The 19289-nt window shown below is 43.0% G+C and overlaps 1 protein-coding gene across 7 annotated transcripts in view; it reads right to left on the minus strand.

Moving 5' to 3' along the window:
- LOC124858981 (SH3 and PX domain-containing protein 2A-like) overlaps positions 1-19289 on the minus strand; it is a 106146-nt gene that overhangs the window by 59341 nt on the left and 27516 nt on the right. For 4 of the 7 annotated variants that reach the window (XM_047351348.1, XM_047351347.1, XM_047351350.1 and 1 more), the window contains exons 3-5: positions 9413-9488; positions 5700-5776; positions 5007-5098 (exon numbers count right to left, since the gene is read on the minus strand). In XM_047351348.1, coding sequence (XP_047207304.1) covers positions 5007-5098; positions 5700-5776; positions 9413-9488 — 245 coding nt within the window. Of the gene's footprint in view, positions 1-3561; positions 3674-5006; positions 5099-5699; positions 5777-9412; positions 9489-19231; positions 19250-19289 lie in introns of those variants that run through there. The other 3 variants (XM_047351351.1, XM_047351352.1, XM_047351353.1) reach the window with 3 other exon arrangements.

The raw sequence follows: 19289 nt of genomic DNA on the forward strand, positions 1-19289 counted from the left end.
ATGGGAGAAGGCAGAGCCTGCACCTGTAGAGGCCAAAGCCAGAGTTTCAGGCGGCCCGGATCGGGGTGGAGAATCTGGCCCCCCATCTGGGAGAGGAGGTCTCTCCTGGAGGCGAGGCGCATTGGCAAGCTGGAGCAGAGCCTGCGCAGCAGAGGAAACCAAGTCCTTCCTGGCCAAAAGGGGGCTACCAGCAGAAGCTCGTGGCTGTCCTGAAGAACCCTCAGAAGCGTCTGGGGGATCAGGGGAAACGGGGGAAAGGCGTAGAGAAGGGTCCGGGGCCACTCGTGTGCCAGTGCGTCGTAGCCCAGAGGACTGGCATTGTCCATCAGGGAAAACCAGAGGGGACAATGAACTGCATCTCTGGAGGCAAACAGGTCCACCTCTGCCCTGCCGAAGGTGGCCCAAATGTGATCCACCACCTCCGGGTGAAGCCGCCACTCCCCCGGAAGTGGCACCTGCCGAGACAGAAAGTCGACGGAGACATTCTGCGGACCCAGAATATAGGCTGCCCTGAGGCTGGCAAGGCATGGCGCCGCCCAGACCAGGAGCTGCCGGGCCAGGGACAGAAGTCTCAGAGACCTGGACCCCCCTTGGTGATTTATATGGAAGACAACCGTGGTGTTGTCCAACCGGACCAACACATGTCGTCCTAGCAGCCCTGGGAGGAAAGCACGGAGCGCCAGGAACACAGCCATCAGCTCCAGAACATTGATATGGACCCCGCACTGCCGCGGGGACCACACTCCCGGAGCCACACGGTCTTGCCAGGTCAATCCCCAACCCTTGGAGGAAGCATCCGTATGGATGACTTCCCTCCGACACGGAAGGGGGCCGAGCGGGACACCCGCCATGATGTAGGACCCGCTCTGCCACTGGGACAGAGACTGTACGCACCGAGGAACAACCCGAAGTCGTCGGAGCCGGTGAGTACGCCGGGAGGGTCCAGGCCGACCCTGTTCAGCCACATCTGCAGAGGCCGCAATGAAAGAAGCCCCAAAGGCACCATGCTGGACGCAGCAGTGAGCATGCCCAGAAGACGCAGTCACTCCACAAACCGTGGAGCCCTGCCAAGACGGACGCTTAGAAGCACGGCCAGGATATTGCGGACGCGAGGAGAAGGACAGGCAGTCATGGAACCAGAATCTAGAACCATGCCTAAGAAAATAGTCACCTGGGAGGGGGTCAGGCTGCTCTTCTCCAGGTTCACCCTCAAACCCAGCTGACGTATGTGGGCGAGCACCGTCCGGGTGTCTCGGATCGCGGGTTGCAGCACAAATGAGCCAGTCGTCCATATAGGGTAGGATCCGCAGTCCCCGTGCCTGCAGGGGGGAAAGGGCCGCTGCCACACACCGGGTGAACACCCGAGGAGAAAGGGAAAGACCAAATGGAAGAACCCGGAACTGGAAGTGCCACCCGTGAAAGGCAAAGCGGAGAAAACACCAATGGTCCGGAGCAATGGGGACATGAAAATAGGCGTCCTTCAGGTCGATAGCTGTGAACCAGTCTCCCGGGGAGATCGCCTGCAGAACCTCCCGGGTGGTCAACATATGGAAAGGCAGAACCTTGAGAAATGTGTTCAGATCCCGGAGGTCCAGAATTGGACGAAGACCGCCGGTCTTCTTGGGAACCAGAAAATAAACTGAATAAAAACCCCCGGGATCCCGCAGAGGGTCCACCGGAACAATTGCACCCTTGGCAGCAAGGTTCAGATCTCCCAGTCCAGGGCCTGTGCCTTCATCGGGTTGCAGATGACCGTCATCTTGGCCCGGCTGGGGGTAGGAGGCTGGCGGCGGAAGTGAAGACGATATCCCCGGGACAGAGTGGACAACATCCACGAGTCCGGGGCGTGAACAGCCCAATAACTGAGCTGGCCCGGGGAGAAAAACCCCACCGCCGGCTCCAAAACATCACCGGCGGGCCCCCTGGTCCCAGGAGGGCCTGGGGAAACGCCGACCGGGATGAGCGGACTGAACCGGGCGCAAGCCTTGAGCCCCACCATGGTCCCCTTGGGCCCCAGTTGGTCTCGGTCTAGGAGCCGTGCTTGTGGACCTCAAGAAAGGGACAGGAGGGGGGAGGGAACCCCGGAACGGGTCCCTAGCTGCCCCAGCAGCAGCTGGCCGGCGGGGAGGTCTATGGAGACCCACTAGCTGCTGTCGTGTTCTTCAGGCCTGGGCTGTACGCTCCAAGGCCTCCAGCGCGGCGGAACCGAAGAGTTCCCCCGGAACCACAGGAAGAGCTCTCAGCGTTCTCCTGCAAGGCTCAGTCAGGGGCAATTGCGCCAGCCATACCTGGCGCCGAGCATGGACCAATGTAGATAGCGTGCGTCCAAGCTCATGCGTCATCAGGGCGAAGGCCTGCAGAGAGGCGTCCAACAAGCCCTAAGTTGACTGGTCCAAGGGAACCGACTCCAACGAAGAGGAGAAGCCCAACATCAGATGGGAGAGGGAGTTCCCTATGCGGCCCATCCGGGCACCTGAGTTGTAGGCTCTACACAGCAAATCGTCCGTGACACGGCATTGCGGTCGTGGACAACGGGCATTTGTCCTCAACGCCTCATCGGGAGGAACGATGAGGGAGGCAATGGCAGACTCGACAGGGGGCATGCAGCCCAGCCCGAACTTGGGTGCCTTGTGCATGGCAGCCAGGGCCCTGCCATCCGCTGTCGGGTGGGAAAAGGCCCTTGTGTCCGTCCAGCAAGCATGCAGCTCCTGGACGTATTCTGCTGAGGGAGGAACAACAAAGGCAGCCTCGGTATCACGGCGCCTAAAGAAGGCGTTAGATGGAGCAGGCTGGGCCAGGGGAACGTCCAGCTGCAAACGGCCCAGAGCTGTTTTAATAGCTGCGGACACCAGTTCCCCCGTACCTCCCAGGGAGGCACCAGTGCCCGAACCTGAGGTCCGGGAGCCCAATTCCGGAAAGGCCTCTCGAAAGAGGGTGCCCGAAGCCGCAACCAAAATAACATCATCCTCGCAATGCGACGACCCGGCCTGATCAGGAGGTGAAGACTCACTGCGTTCACCATCCCCCCGGAAAGACTGAAGGAGGGCCTTCATCTGGGCCAACTCCGTAGAAAGTCGGCCCACTCTAGAGGACAGTCCCGGGGGGCCTCACCGCCCAGAGGCCAAGGGTACATCCTCAGCAGACCGTTTCGTGGAGGCCGCACCCTGTCCAAGCGGCAACGGATCCTGCTGGACAGAGACCGTCCAGTCAACAGGCTGCTCCACCAAGGATAGCCGGGCCAGCCGCACCGCTCAGGGCAGAACGCTGCAATTAGAGCAGGCGTGATGTGAAAGCGCCTCCCTGAGATGGTCAACACCAAGGCAGGGAGGGCACATGTCATGACCGTCCTCCAGCTGTAGGGGAGCCGAACAGGACGCGCAACAAAGATTGTCCATGAATAAACAAAAGCGAGCAGTAAACTACTGCCGAAACTAAACGGACTCAGCACGAGCAGAAAACGCCACTGGTGAGCTAAATCAAAGCGAGCAGCAATCACTGCCGAAGAAAGTAAATAGACTCAGTACGAGCAGAAAACGCTACCGGCGAGCCGAACAAACTTACCAGAAACCCTGGAAGAAAAGGCAGCTTGCCCAGTCTCTGGACAGCAGAATCATCCGCAGCTCCGACCGCAAACGATCACGAGGCTCCCAGCAGCAAGAGGAACAAACAAACACAAGTTAACACCTGCATTCATCAACCTGCGCGCGAGAAGAAAGAAGGGACTGGGCTCCCGGTGTCATGTGACTATATAGACTCACGTGAGCCACCGGTAGGTCACATGTAGGTCACATGTGACTGAATGATCATTCAGGGCTTGAAGCACCGCCTCTGGCAGTCAGTAGGGATGAAATAGAACTAGAGGGAACATATGAACACCAACAACAACCTAAGAACAAACAAAGAGCCCATAAAGAGAACCTGATTACAAAAGTAAACAAACCTAACCACACTGACTGAATTTACAGGAAAGGAAACCGAAAGAGAGAACCAGAATATGTACTAACCAAAAATAAACAATAACTAAAGCTAACCTATAAGGAAGAGCTGGAAAGAGAACCAATCTAATATCAAATTGACTGGAGAAATAAACTAACAAAACTGCTGAGGCCAAAGAATAAAGATACCCAACTGAAAAGCAAAACACAAAGCCAAACAGAGTCCAAAATGTCAAATCCTGACACACATAACATTTTGGATACAGGTCAAAAAGTCTGGTTATGGTATCATCTCACAAGAGCGATCTCCTGATATGTTTAGCGTGTTTTATACATGGTTGTACACGAATTCCCCCACTGGAGCTGTGGATCTCTGCAGCTCCACCAGAGTTACTACGGATGTCTTAGCTGCTTCTTTAAATAAACCTGTCCTTGCCTGTCCTGTCAGTATAGGTGAATTCCATGTCTTTGTAAGTTTGCAGCTGGTCTTACTCTTTCTATTCTTGGATGATGGACTGAATATTGCTGGTTAAGATGTTTAAAACCTGGGATATTATTTTAAAATACAACCTTGCTTTAAACTTCTTTCTTGTCCTGTCTGCTGTGCCCCTTGTTCTTCAAGATGCTGGTTGTTAATCAGTGTTCTCTAAACAACCTCTCAAGCCTTCACAGAACAGCTGATTTTTTACTCAGATTAAATTTCACACAGCTGGACTCTACTATAGATAAGATATAAATAAGGTGACTTCTGAAGGCAGTTGGCTGGACTGGATTTTATTAAGGGGTATCAGAGTAAAAGGGTCTAAATACATATCCACACAACACTTTACGGATTTTTATTTGTAAAAAACCATCCATCATTTTCCTTTCTACTTAAGGTATACAGTATTTTATGTTGACCTGTGTTGTGAAATCTAACTGAAAATGCAGCGCAGTTTGTGCTAGTAATGTACCAAAAGGTGAAAAAGGAGAATACAAATTTTTGCAATGCACTGCTCAGCAATATGCAAAAGGTAGAGGTTATGCCTCATAACTGCTCATCATTTTTGTTATGTACTTCTAGTTACTCACTCTGCGGGAGGGTTAAAGTCATCTGATCTGGTTTCAAAAAACTTGAGGACTTCCTCACTTTCCGAAATGGAAGCAGGGAGTTTCATCAGAGCCTGTTGGCAAAGATCACACACATATTTAAACAGTTAAACCTGTTTAACGGAAACTGAAGTAAACTAATATCTGTGAGTTGAGAAAAATGAGAAAAACTGCTGATATGAAATGAAGAAAACTGCGTGGGCCCCAAGGTAAAAACACATTGAGGTTGTGTTGGAAAAAGTCATCTTTGACTGAGATTAAAACATTATTTGTTATTCCAAAGCATCTAAAAAAAGTTCTTCTGAAATCATAGAAGCTGTCGCATTTGATCGCCATCCTGCCCTACATTCCTTTCAGGTACCAGCTAAAACAGGAACAGGTTTAAGCACATTACTGTACTGCACTCCACAACTGCTGATTCATTCTTTCTAATTCCCTGTATAGTGCAGTTTATCTTTCACAGGAAATGTGTTTACATTACTGGCAGGACATGTCAGCTGCAGATAGAAAAACTGGTTTCCCATTGAGGCTGGTGGTGGGGGATATAAAGAGGAAACTAAGGCCTGCCTTAGAGATACCTTGGCAACAGTTTTATGGATCTTCTAAACAAGAAGGTCTGAGGGCTGTGTTTACAGTTAAACAAATTAAATAAACAATGTGTTATAAGATTCTTACTTTGCAGTAATTATCCAGATGCTTCAGTCTTTTGACAGCTACATCTCTAATGTGACTACGGCGAAACAAGACTTTGCCTGAAAAAAACAGAACAAAAACTGTTAAATTCAAACACAAATGAACATGATTTTTGCACTAGGAAATGTACATTTATTATCACCAGAAAGCTGTTTAATTAGGATAAAAGATACATCCCACTAAACAATTCCCTTGCAGAAAAGAAACACAACCCATGTTGTTCAGCCAGAGCGACCAAAACAACACAGACCATACTTGAGCTGCGAGACACATCTAACAAAGGATCTCTTCACTACTCTCCTCCGCTCTGGCCCACAACAACTTTATCAGATTAGACAAATCCCTCTCTGCTAACCTCCTACTGAAATGGCCGGCCTCAAATTGATTTGGCGTGGCTGCAACATGGATAAAATAATTAAGTGTGGTGGACACAGCTATGGAGAGCGGAGAAGGTCCAACAAACAGCAGCTCTAAATGGAAACAGTCAAATAGATGGTTAAAAGTGACAGTGGAACAGTGGGTGGATTTCAATAAAATAGAATATCATTGAAAAATGTCTTTATTTCAATCATTTGATTTAAAAAGTGAACTAATACATATATAGACTCATTCTACATAGAGTGATATACAGTATATTGCCAAAAGTATTCGCTCATTCATCCAAATAATTGAAGTCAGATGTTCCAATAACTTCCATGGCCACAGGTGTATACATTCAAGCACCTAGACATGCAGACTGTTTCTACAAATATTTGTGAAGGAAAAGGTCGCTCTCAGGAGCTCATTGTATTCCGGCGTGGTACTGATAGGTTGCCACCTGTGCAACAAGTCCAGTCGTGAAATTTCCTCGCTCCTAAATATTTCACAGTCAGCTGTAAGCAGTATTATAAGAAAGTGGAAGCCATTAGGATTGACAGTCACTTCGCCACAAAGTGGTAGGCTACGTACTGAAATAGCGGGGGCAGCGGATGTGCATGGTGTGCAGAGATCGCCGACTCTCTGCAGTCAATTGCTACAGACCTCCAAACTTCATGTGGCCTTCAGATAAGCTGAAGAACAGTTCGTCAAGACCTTTATGCAGCTGCATCCAATCCATACATCACTAAGTGCAAAGTAAGGCATAGAAAGCAGTGGTGCAAAGCACGGCGCCACTGGACACTAGTGCATCTTCATCTGGCAATTTGATGGATGAGTCTGGGTGTGGCATTTTGCCAGGAGAATGATACTTGTCTGACTGTAATGTGACAAGTGTAAAGTTTGGTTGGGGGGAGATTATGCTGTGGTGTTGTTTTTCGGGAGCTGGGCTTGGCACCTCAGTTCAAATGAAAGGAGCTCTGACTGTTTCAGCATACCAATAGATTGTGGACAATTTCATGCTGCCAACTTTGTGGAAACAGTCTGGAGACGGCCTCTTCCTCTTCATACATGATAGTACACCAGTGCACAAAGCAAGGTCCTTAAAGACATTGATAAGAAAGTTTGGTGTTCATGAGCTTGACTGACCTACACAGAGCCCTGACCTCAACCTGACAGAACACCTTTGGAATGAGCTTCTGGATGAATAGTCAAAAATTCCCATGACCACACTGCTAAACCTTGTGGAAAGCCTTCCCAGAAGAGTTGAAGCTGTTATAGCTGCAAAGGTGGGGCCGACATCATATTAAACCTTATGGATTAAGAATGGGATATCACTTAAATTCACAGTGTATTTCTAGTGAAATATTTATGTTAATTTTGGTGGTTATACCTTACAGTTTATAAAAACCCATAATCAATGTGATCGTAAAATTACTATATTACATAAAACCATTAAATAAAATTATTTATAAAACAGAAAGGTCAGCTTACTGAAACGTATGTCCATGTACTTTACAGTATATGCACTCTACGCTTGGCTCCTTTTGAGTGAATTATTCTATCAATGCAGTGTGGCATGGACTTGATTAGTTTGTGACTCGGCTAAGGTGTTAAGGCAGCCCAGTTTTCTTTACTAGCTGCCTTCGGCTGATCTGCATTGTTTACTTTAGTGTTTCTTATCTTCTTTTTGACAATATCCCATAGATGCTGTATGGCATTTAGGTCAGGTGATTTTGCTGGCCAATCAGGCACAGTGATACCTCGGTGATTAAAGAAGGAATTTTTTTTTTTCTTAGTCTGGGCAGGTAGCATGTCCTACTGGAAAATGAAATTAGCATCATCATAAAGCTTGTCATTAGATGAAAGCATGAAGTCCTCCAAAATTTCCCAGTAGATGGCTGAGCTGACTTTGGATTTAATAAAATGTAGTGGACCACCACCAAAAGATTAAATGGTTCCCAAAATCTTTACTGACTGGTAAAACTTTACACTGGACCTCAAGTAGCATGGATTTTTTGACCTATTCACTCTGCCTTCACACTCTGACGCCTTGATTTGCAAATTAAATGCAAAATGTACTTTTATCTCAAAATAGGACTATGGACCAATGAGCAACAGTCCTGTCATTTTTCTCCTTGGTCAGGGTAAGAGCCTTTTCATTTTGACTCCTGTTCAGGAGTGGTTTCACAAGACATTTTACAGCTGTAGCCCATGTCCTAGATATCTGATGTGTTATGTACCAAACTCTTTAATGGGCTTTGCTTGTGCATCTTTTTATAATTTGAAAATTTCAGCATGCATAACTGTTCACCCTCCCCGTAAGATCAGTACTTTGTAGAGCCACCTTTTGCTGCTGCAAGTCGCTTAGAGTCTCTATGAGGTTGATGAAAAAAAAAAAACAGCTCTATGGAGTGTATGACTTATTGTGGTCCTATGGACTCCAGTCTCTACTGTGGAACACTGCAGCTCCTTTAGTGTTACTTTTGGTGTCTATGCTGCCTCTCTGATTAATGCCCTCCCTGTGAGTTTTGGTGGGCGGCCCTCTCTTAGCAGGTTTGTTGTGGTATGCTTTCCAATTGAAGATGATGGATTCGATAGTGCTCTGAGGGAACATCAAAGTATTTTTGTCCCTGACTTGTTTGGAGACCTCCTTGGCCTTCATGGTATGATGCCTCTTGGTGTTGCAGCCTCTGGAGACTTTCAGAAAAAGGTTTGCTTATACTGAAAGATCGTGTGAACTTCATTTTACTAATTATGTGACTTTGAAGGTAACTGGTTGCACCAGAACTTTTTAGGGGCTTCATACTAAAAGAGGTGGATGTATACAGTATTTACATGTCAATTTTCAGCTTTTTCTTTTTTTTATGCTTTTTTTTTTATTTTTCTCACTTTACTTCACCAACTGAAAAAATTTCTTGCGGATCCATCACATAAAATAAGATTAAAAAACTTACATTTCAGGTTGGAATGAAACAATATAGGTAAGAGGCCAAGCAGGGTGAATACTTTTGCAAGGCACTCTAATTATCAGGTCTGCAGTCTTCCCCATGATTGTGTGGATCATAATATACCAACTCTTTATAAAATATGTTGTTTTTTTAAATTAGTCATGTGCTATATTCATGTTTTGCAAGACAGATTTTTGTCATTATTTAATAGAAGCCATAATCATGACAAATAAATACTTGAAATATATTGCTCTTAGTAAGTAAAATAAGTAAAATAACTATTTATGTGTCTCACTTTTTGAACTAAATTAATTAAATAAATTACCTTTTCAATTATATTTTAATTTATTGACATACACTTGTAGAGGGGTTCAGTGCAGCATTTATCACCTGGTAAAAAAGGAATGATTCTCTTCATGGGATCCTTCTGTCCTCCCTCAATCGGGAATTTGTCAAGGATTCGCATCTGCAAATGTAAAATGAAGACAGTGTTACCAAAATGTCAGTCAGTCATTTTCTACTGCTTCTTCCAAAGTGGGCCATGGGGAAGCTGGTGCTTATCTCCAGCAGTCTATGGGCGAGAGGCAGGGTACACCTTGGACAGGTTGCCAGTCCATTGCAGGGCAACACACAAACAACCATGCACACACTCATTCATACACCTAAGGGGCAATTTAGATTGACCACTTAACCTAACAGGCATGTCTTTGGACTGTGGGAGGAAGCTGGAGTACCCGGTGAGAACCCACACATGCATGGGGGGAACATGCAAACTCCATGCAGAAAGACCCCTGGCCAGGAATTGAACCCAGGACCTTCTTGCTGCAAGGCAACAGTGCTACCAACTGCGCCACCGTGCAGCCCCGTTACCAAAATGTTTTATATGCAAAAAAAAAATAAAAATGTCTTTACTTAGCAACCAGATTGTTAATAGCTAAAAAGGGGAATTAAACCATTTCCACGTCCCTTTGTTGTCACGGTGTTTGAAGAGAGGTAAGGTTAGTTTCCTCAAACTTACCAGGGAAAAAACCTTGAAGATTTAAGCCCTGCCTGGCAAACATCTGCTGCCTGACTTGTGTTTCCGAGCAGACCACATTCCATGTGTCCTCAGTTCATCAGCTCAGTCTACCCCCCATTGCTAGTCAAGCAGCTTCTGCTCTATAACAATATTGATAGTAATGTCTTTATCAAAATTATTCAAAATGCAGTTTTCAAATAATGGCGGCTCAGGACCACAATTACTCCAAGAGTTTATCACAAACTCATACAGGAGGTCACAAAACAACCCACAACAGATCTAAAGCACTGCAGAAATCATTTGCCTCTGTTAAGGTCAGTGTTCATGATTTAGCAATAAGAAAGAGGGATCCATGGGGGATTTCAAAGGCAAAAAGCACTGCTGACCAAAAGGAACATAAAGGGCCATTTCATATTTGTCAAAAACATATTGATGATAAGACATTTGGAAAAATATTTTGTGGACTGATAAGATACAAGCGGACCTTTTAGGAATGTGTGTGTTTTATTACGTCTGGGATAAGACTAACACACCATTTCCAGAAAGGCCTTCATATTAACAGTCAAACATGGCAGTGGTAGTGTGATGGTCTGAGGCTGCATCAGATTCTTGACAAGATGCCGTAAATTTATGAACAAATGAATTTTGTTTTCTACCAGGTAATCCTGAAGGAGAATGTCCAGCCATCAGTTTGTACCCTTAACCTCAAGCACACTTGGATTATAAAACATTAAAATAATAACACTAAAAAACTAGTGTTGTACTAGTATAAATATGTGTGCTGCAAACTTTGTGGGATGGATGAGCATGTTCTGTTGAATGCAGGAGACAACAGGCATGGCAAAATGTGTGATATTTAATAGGAGAAAAGAGTTTATAGTTTTCCGGCAATAAGTTGTAATAATTTCATGAATACACATGACAACAGTCTGCAGTAACAACAGACTCAAGATCCAGATGTAATCCTGGCTTAGAGCTCTTTACGTTGGCTTGTTCCAGATGGGCTGTCTAACAGCAAAGAGTGTGAGTGTCAAATTAAAGCACACTGAGCTCCAACCAGGTGGACAAACAGAATTCAGCTTGGCGGGTAAAGTTGGATCCAGCCTGTCTGGGCCTGTAGGAGTTGTTTGTAGGACTTCTCCTCAAAGATGTGGTTTGGTTTCCCATCTTGTGGTTCTTTTTTCTCTGGTCTATTCTACTGCTTTTGCTAAATGTCAAAATTTCTTGCAGGGCACAGTATTTCCTTCTGTGAACTGTGGACAGCTAAGAAGATGTGGGTTGTTTAAAAAATGACAGTCATCACTTTGTTTAGGGGTAAAGCAAAGGGCACAGCATAAAGAAAAGCCTTGGTTAACCACACCTGCACACAAGTACAGTACTAAGTTTGGATCCTTTTTCCCCAAAGAACTAAGAAGGACAAAAATTTCCAAATATGAAAAGAAACACCCTGTTTTTCTTTATGATACAAAGGGAATAACAGAGTTTCGCAGCACGTGTTTAAACCTCTTCCTAAAACAGCGCATTGGCAACTTTATTTTATTTTCTTTTTAAATGCAAAACCGCCCACTCAGCCTCACACCTTAATGTAGCTAAACACTCTCTGTAAGTCAGGAAAGTACACATTATGTTGACACTTTCTTACTCAGAAAAGAGTAAGAAATCAAGCTTTAAGATCTGCCTTGACATTCTCATTGGCCCACAGATGTTTATGATAAAACCTAAAAAAACTGAAATGAAAACTAGACTTTCATTTTATTTATTATTCATTTTAGGAACTCTCAAAAAAGTCCCCCCCCCTTTCAAAGTACCATGTTTTTATTGACCTTCATTATCACATATATCCAGCACAATTAAAGCAAAAAAATAAATTATTACAGTAAAAAAAATTGTTGAAGCTCCTTTGAATTCATTTTTAGCATTTAGACTTATTTATTAAAATTAAAACCTTTAATCAGACTGAATAAGATTTTCCAGACATTTTGTTAATTTGCATGTTGTAGCAAAAGCCATAGTTTGCAGATCGATTACATAGGATAAAACAGATCTCATTGTACAAATGTATTATTGAGGAGAAGGGTGCTAAATTTTGTACAGCATTATAGTTATGCCACAGTGAAGGCAGTCATCAATAATTGGAGTAACTATGGTACAGTAATTAAATTACTAAAATAGGACTATAATTGAGAAGGAAACTGCTTAGAAAGGCAACATGGAAGGAGTGGCAGAAATTGTGTTACTCTACATTTGACAACAGTCTCCTATATTCCCCATATACTCTATATGGACTAAACAGTAGGATGGCAACACAAGAAAAGGCTTGGATGTTTTCTCTGGCTACAGTCTGCCAAAACCTTGTAGGAAATGTTGTTATGGTCTGATGAAACCAAACTTGAACAATCCCAAAAGGTAAGTTTGGCACAAAAACAAAACAGTCAGTCATTTTCTACCACTTATTCCATAGTGGGTCATGGGAAAGCTGGTGCCTATCTCCAGCAGTCTATGGGCAAGAGGCAGGGTACACCTTGGACAGGTCGCCAGTCCATCACAGGGCAACACATGAACAACCATGCACATACCTATTCATACACCTAAGGGCAATTTAGAGATACCAATTAACCTAACAGGCATGTTTTTGGACTGTGGGAGGAAGCTAGAGTACCTGGTGAGAACCCACAAATGCACAGGGAGAACATGCAAACTCCATGCAGAAAGAGCCCTGGACAGGAATTGATCCCAGGACCTTATTGCTGCAAGGCAACAGTGCTACCAACTGCACCACCGTGCAGCCCACAAACAAAACAGCACATTACAAAATATCCAAATTAACACCATACCAATGGTAAAACTTGGGGTGACAATATCATGCTCTGGGACTATATTTTTTAGGGGAAACTAAGGTCTTTGTCAACATTGATAAAGTTATGTAAAGTTACAAATACAATCCAGTTTTAGCACAAAACCTTCAGTTAACTGCAGATTTACTTTGTCAGCATCACTTCGAACACAAGCATGCATCCAGATCAACAAAAGAATAACTTAATGAGAATTGAAGTTATGGAACGGCCGAGCCAGAGTCCAGAACTAAATCTGACACAAAATCTGTGGAGTCACCTGAAGAGGGTTGTGGGCAACAGAAATTAGAGATCTGGAGTAAAATTGTGCAAGGTAGAGTGGTCAAATATGGTTAAGTGGGGTGCTGATGTCAAAGAGGATCTCAAAACTGATGGAACTAAAGTAACAGTAATATTATTTAAAGGTGTGCTTACCTAGGCATCCAGATAATTAGAGTTTTTTTTTCAATTGAAACATATAGGTTACATTTCACAATATATGTGGAAAAACTTAATTATCATGGTCTAATTTTTTCCATCCATAACATTCTGGCATTTTAACAGGGGTGTGTACACTTTTAAGAGCCACTGTGTGTCATGAAACCTGTGTGTATTGTTGGCATCATCCATTTTGGTCGCACAGTTGAACATGCGCAGCTCAACAGACATCGCAGCTCTGACGTCACCCAGGATTGTAAAACCCACAGAAAATAAAGTTTCGCTGCCGTTTCCAGCGTGTCTCACGGGACGACGCAACGGAGGCGCATATCTGGAGAGACAAAAGCTTGCAGGTAAAAAACCCACAGAGGTTTTATTTCCAAGGAGATGAGTTTCCTCCTTGTTGATTCAGTCGACTAAACCGTTCTTCATATTTCCCCCTCCTGGATGGATAAGAAGTTTACTGTTTTTTTTTTTTTTGAGTTGATCACGGACGCGTGATCCCCCCTCCCTCGTTTTTCTTCAGACCTGATCCATCCTCAACTGGTGGAGAGAAGAAATCAACGTCAAAGTAATTTTGTTCTTTTTATATTAAATTGGATAGGTGCATTTAGAAGTCTGGGCAGGATGATGCAGAGTTAAGGTGATTTAGGATCACCAGTAGTTAATCCAAGGTATCAACTTGTTGCATGCAATACTGATTGAAGTGTTTTATGCTGAGCTGTGTTTTAATTTGGTGTACAAGCACTGCTGAATCGTTCATGTTTTGTCCCAAATCAGCCAGGAGTTGGAAGTTGGGCTTTTAGTTTTTCATTCAAAGAAACTGCGGTCTGGGCCTCGCCTGACCACTCCTTTGTTCCAGTTTTATTACTGGAGTTTTACCACTGAGTTCCCACCTCAGAGTTTTATGACTCTTTTGTTTGAGATTTGGGGCAATCAGCTGTACGGCTAAAGGGCCCACCCTTTTACTATCTGATCGCTGCAATCGAGACATCAGCACCAGGAGGACTTCTCTTTTCATTTAACCCAAATTACACATTTTGTCCATAAAACTGCTGGTTTGATCTTCATAGACACTCAATGCGCATATATTTTTCTTTTATTGTTATTGTTAGGTAGTCATTTTTATTCCATTTGTGTAGTTATTTAGTTGAAGGTTTTTGAACCAGAATAACGGTATATCAGAATTATTTGGCTTCAATAAATCTTCATATATATAGATAAGAGAAGAAACAGAATTTCAGATACAGAAGGAAGCAAAGCAGGCTCACTGAAATAATAACTGCCGTCATATTAAGCAGGAATACTAAACTGTGGGGACGAGAGCAGTTAAAACAAAGAGAGACAGAAAATTTCAGCAGACAAAGAAAATGATCTGGGAGGAATCTGAGACGGGGGGAGTAAGGAGGAATGTTGCAGTGGGAAAACAATCTGATTCGATCTCTGGGTTGTTATTTGACACCTACTTGATAGTTGTTTACTCGTGAAAGGACATAACAGTATTGCAAGAGTTTTTCAAATACCCTCTCAAATTTGCTTGGAGAGAATTATATTTTTAATGTAAAAATAACACGGAAGAGTTTACTCATACTTGCAGTAGCTTTACCTCTGCAGTCTTCCAGCTGGATTTAGCACAACAACCTTGTTCTTTAATATATAATCCAAATGCACGAGTATTTACAGAGACACTGCATACTATATTAGAGTTATCAAGGACCGCGTGTCATAATATACCTGTGTTTTTGGATTTTGAGTTAGTGTTTTGTTTACTTTCTCTGCACTGCCATGTTCTTGCTTCATTTCAGTTCATTCAGGTTTATTAGATTTATTCTGGTGTTTAGGTTTTTATTACTTCCCTAGATTCCTATGTTTTATGTTTTGGTTTGTATTACCTTATAGATCGGGTTCCTCCCTGTTTAGGTTCTTTTGGCAGTCTCATCGGTTACTTTTTTCAGTTCACTTAGATGTTTTCTGTTACCTCCCTGCACTCCCTGCTCATCAATATTACTTAGTCACTCCCCCTCGGTTCTCTCCGACCAGCTGATCCCGATTCCCTTCTGATTAAGTCTCTGTGTTCATTTGTCCATTATCCACCCTCCTTCAGTACATATACTCATTCTTTCTCATATTTCTCAACTGGTTCCTCCCAAAATCTATCCTGGAATCTACTTTGCCACTTGCCAATCCATGTCATTTGACGTACCTGTGATTTTTCCTGTCCTACCTGTTCCCTCATTAAATACATTTATCTACTCACCATGCTGCTCCCTCGCTCTTTCCTGCACTTTGGTCCCACAACAACCTCACTAAGACTGACACCTTGAAGCAACAGTAAGCAATTGCTTTCACTACATTAAATCCAGTGTCAGACTGAGAAAATGAATTCTAGTGCAAAGATACAAAAAAGAGAGCAGGTTGCAAAACTTTTAACTCAAACATTTCCTGCCTTTGAGGGTGAAGGCAAAATACACTGATGCATGAGGTTTATACATATATAGATATATATAGATATATATCAATATATAAATATACACACAATTCCATGATGAATGATTTCCTGTCAAAACAGCACATACAAAAACTGGTAAATGCTTTCATTGTCAGTTGGTTAGATTATTGTAATGGTGCCTTTACCGATCTTTGTTAAAAAATTTAAATCAATTGGCTGTCGTAGCTAATCTAAAATGCTGCTGTCGACTTCCTGGTTACAAGCAACAGTGTTGTTGCCAGTAAATGCACAAGCTCTTACATAAAGAGAATGTTGTTGTTTTTTTTTTTTTTTTTTTGGGGTGGGGGGGTTATCCTTACCCATTTATTTGATTTAAATTTGCTATTTATGACTTCTTTCTGTTTTTTTCCTTTTATGTAAAGCCAACATTTTACTGTAATCATTTTGATGTTTTTCCAATCTTGAGAGTACTTTTTTTCTATGGAGCACTATCCATTTTCTTGTGTTAGAAAGGTGCACTACAAATAAACTTGCCTTGGCTTGCTTGATGAAAATGACCTTTGTAAACTTGTAAGTAGAATGTGGGTCAGAAAAATCACATCGCAGACAGAGTAAAGCTGATCCTGCACCAGTTATACCTTCCAAAAATAATGACGACTAAAGGTTTTTTAGAAGAGGTCTCTGTCCAAAAAGAAACCAGGCCAACTTGCGCCCTCCGCATTCCCCCCACAGAATGCTGTGACCAATGTCCTGTGTCCACTGCGGGGGACGGGTGAGCATAGTCAGGGTGAGACCCCTTAAGCTTGACGCACTGACCAGTGCAGACCTGCTCATGTCACCATGTACCGAGTCATAAAACATCTCCTTTGTGAAATTCTGCGCAATAATGCTAAATAATAAATGTCTGGACAAGACAAAATCCGTCCCTGTTAACATTTAAAACAGCCAACTTAACTTTGTGTATTAGGTCACCAGAAAAGACTATCAGCAAAAGACACAAAGCTACAGTAAAAAGAAAATGGCATCCTGGTAACTTGTTACATGAGCCATAATGCCATGATGAATTATGCTGAGTCAGATAGGGATGTCTGAGATATTAGCAGTAAGTGCATTTTTGACATCCATTGTACAATACAAGGAACCCATCATCTTTAAAATAGAAACAGAAACTCTGCCTGTTGTCAGTGAGAGTTAAAGCAGATCCCTGGTGCTGACTGATTCTTCATGCTGCTGAATAGAGATAACCTGTTCTGTGATCCTGCTGTCAGTAAACTCAAAATCCATAGAAACTTTCAAGAAAAATATTATAAGTGTGTTCACCGAAGTGCGCCGAATGCTAAAGTTCATGAAAGAGAAATTAGAGAAGACTGAATAAGCACGACTTGCTTGGAAAGGTTAAGGGTTAAGAGAAAAGCCTCCTTTGTCAAAAAACAATATGGCAGCAGGTTTGTTGCAGCTGTAAACCACAAGAAGACTTTTGGAACAATCTACGTTGGCTAGATAGGACCAAAGCAGAGTAGAAACCAAACCTAATGCACAGCAACATGTTTGACAAACACAAAATAAGCCCAAATACTGTATACCAACTGTCAAGCACAGAGGTGAAGATATTATAATTTTGACACATTGTGAAGCCAGAGAACCTGCACACTATGCAGTCACTGAGTCAAAGATTAACAACTCTCCATATCAACGACTCATTTTTTTTTTATTTCACCATTTTTACACATGTTAAACCTCAATTAAACCCACAATCTCATATATTGTTATCTATCTGAGAAGAACATGGTTTTGCAGCAGCCCAATCAAAATTCAGCCCTGAAATACAGTGGTGGGGTCTAAAGATAGCCATACATAAACATATGCTCTCAATCTGTATTGACTGAACCAACACTGTAAAGAAGAGTGAGTCAGAATTCCTTAAAGGGCAGAACATAGACATGCGTAGTGTCCGAGGCTTCAGTCGACGAACCAATTCCCTATATTTCTGGTGACAAATTCTGGTAACATTTCCCACACTTTCTGCCATGGTGTCATTGGACAGGGAAGCAGAACTAATTCACCGTGTAGCTTTGGAAAAAAAACAAAAAGGAAAAAAGGTGATATCAAAGGCCATTAAACCACACCAAGGATGAAGAAGAGGAATAGACTTGTCTTGGTAAGGCAGAGAGTGGCCGTGACGCTGTACGCACTCGCAACCGGCTGCTCGGAGCAGTGTGTCACAACTAAAACAGTTCAATGTTTTTTTTCCACCAGCAGTTCAGTATTTAAGCATACGCACAGTCCGCGGAGTCAAGTACACGCGACTATGTTTTGCCTTTAACAGTCAGGCCTACAAGCTATTGAATCATGAGGTTTATTCCTTTTTTCTTATGTCTGACCTAAGAGCCATTACAAAATTCTCCTTCACTTGACTGTATCTACATAGAAAATTGTATGTTTAAATCCTAAACATTGAAACTATTCATGAACCAAACCCATGACCTTTCCTGTACCTTTGTTTCTTCTTGATTTCTTCCTAAAAACCGACAATGTTGTTGCAGTGTTGTTCAAAGTGCACTGTAGTTTTGTAGAAATAAAGGTATTTTTTTCATAAACAATTTAGTTTTTAAACAAAAAATTCAGTTTTAGGAAACTGTCTATAGGACCAAATCAGACAGAAAAGCACATAAAGATAATGTGAGAGGGACTTTACTCGTGCATGTACATAAGGAACATGACCTTTATGAACTGAATAAAAAAAAATCATCTAGTACAAACATTTCCCCCCATTTGCTACACTGTACAAACATGTATAACATTGTTTATTTAGGAACAAAACAGAAACCATTTCATGCAACCACCTCAGCTGCTCATTTGTTGCTCTTCAGGCATTTCCACTGCCAGACAAACACATTTCTACAATAGTTAATCATAGATAAGATTAATGTGTACATAGTAGTAGGCAGTAGAAGCGCTCTGATGCATTCACACAAAGCAAGGCTGAATTTTCCAGTCTACTACTAAGAGACCAGAGAATAAAAGGTTTCCTGCAAGGAGCCAATCAGGGTCCTAGTGCTGTACAATGGAGTCTGGAATAACTTTTTATCAGACAGAAGCCAGAGACAAGGTATTCTTAGGAGGAAAGCTCCTGCTCAAGCTTGTGCTCTTCCAGATTTAAATTTCTCATATAGTTGTGTATGCTCCACTGAAGTTTAGACATGCTGTCCTTGTAACAAACAAGTTTCATCAATTAAATGTTAAATAGACTGAACTTATATAGCACTTTTCCAGTCATACCGACCACTCAAAGCACTTTACACTAGAGCTACATTCACGCAGGTACGCTCACAAACATGCACACATTCATACAACGAAAAGCAGATTGGTAGGCAACATGGGGTTAAGTGTCGTGTTCAGCGCACATTGACATGTGGCAGGAGGAAGCTGGCATCCAGTTCACAATTTTCAAACTGAAAGATTACTACTCTTACCATTGTGCCACAATAGTAAGCTGAGCCCCTAAGAATTTCTGATGTTTCCCTGGAGGGC

This window comes from Girardinichthys multiradiatus, chromosome 22 (genome assembly GCF_021462225.1).
Source record: "Girardinichthys multiradiatus isolate DD_20200921_A chromosome 22, DD_fGirMul_XY1, whole genome shotgun sequence".
In the NCBI taxonomy this organism is placed as follows: domain Eukaryota; kingdom Metazoa; phylum Chordata; class Actinopteri; order Cyprinodontiformes; family Goodeidae; genus Girardinichthys; species Girardinichthys multiradiatus.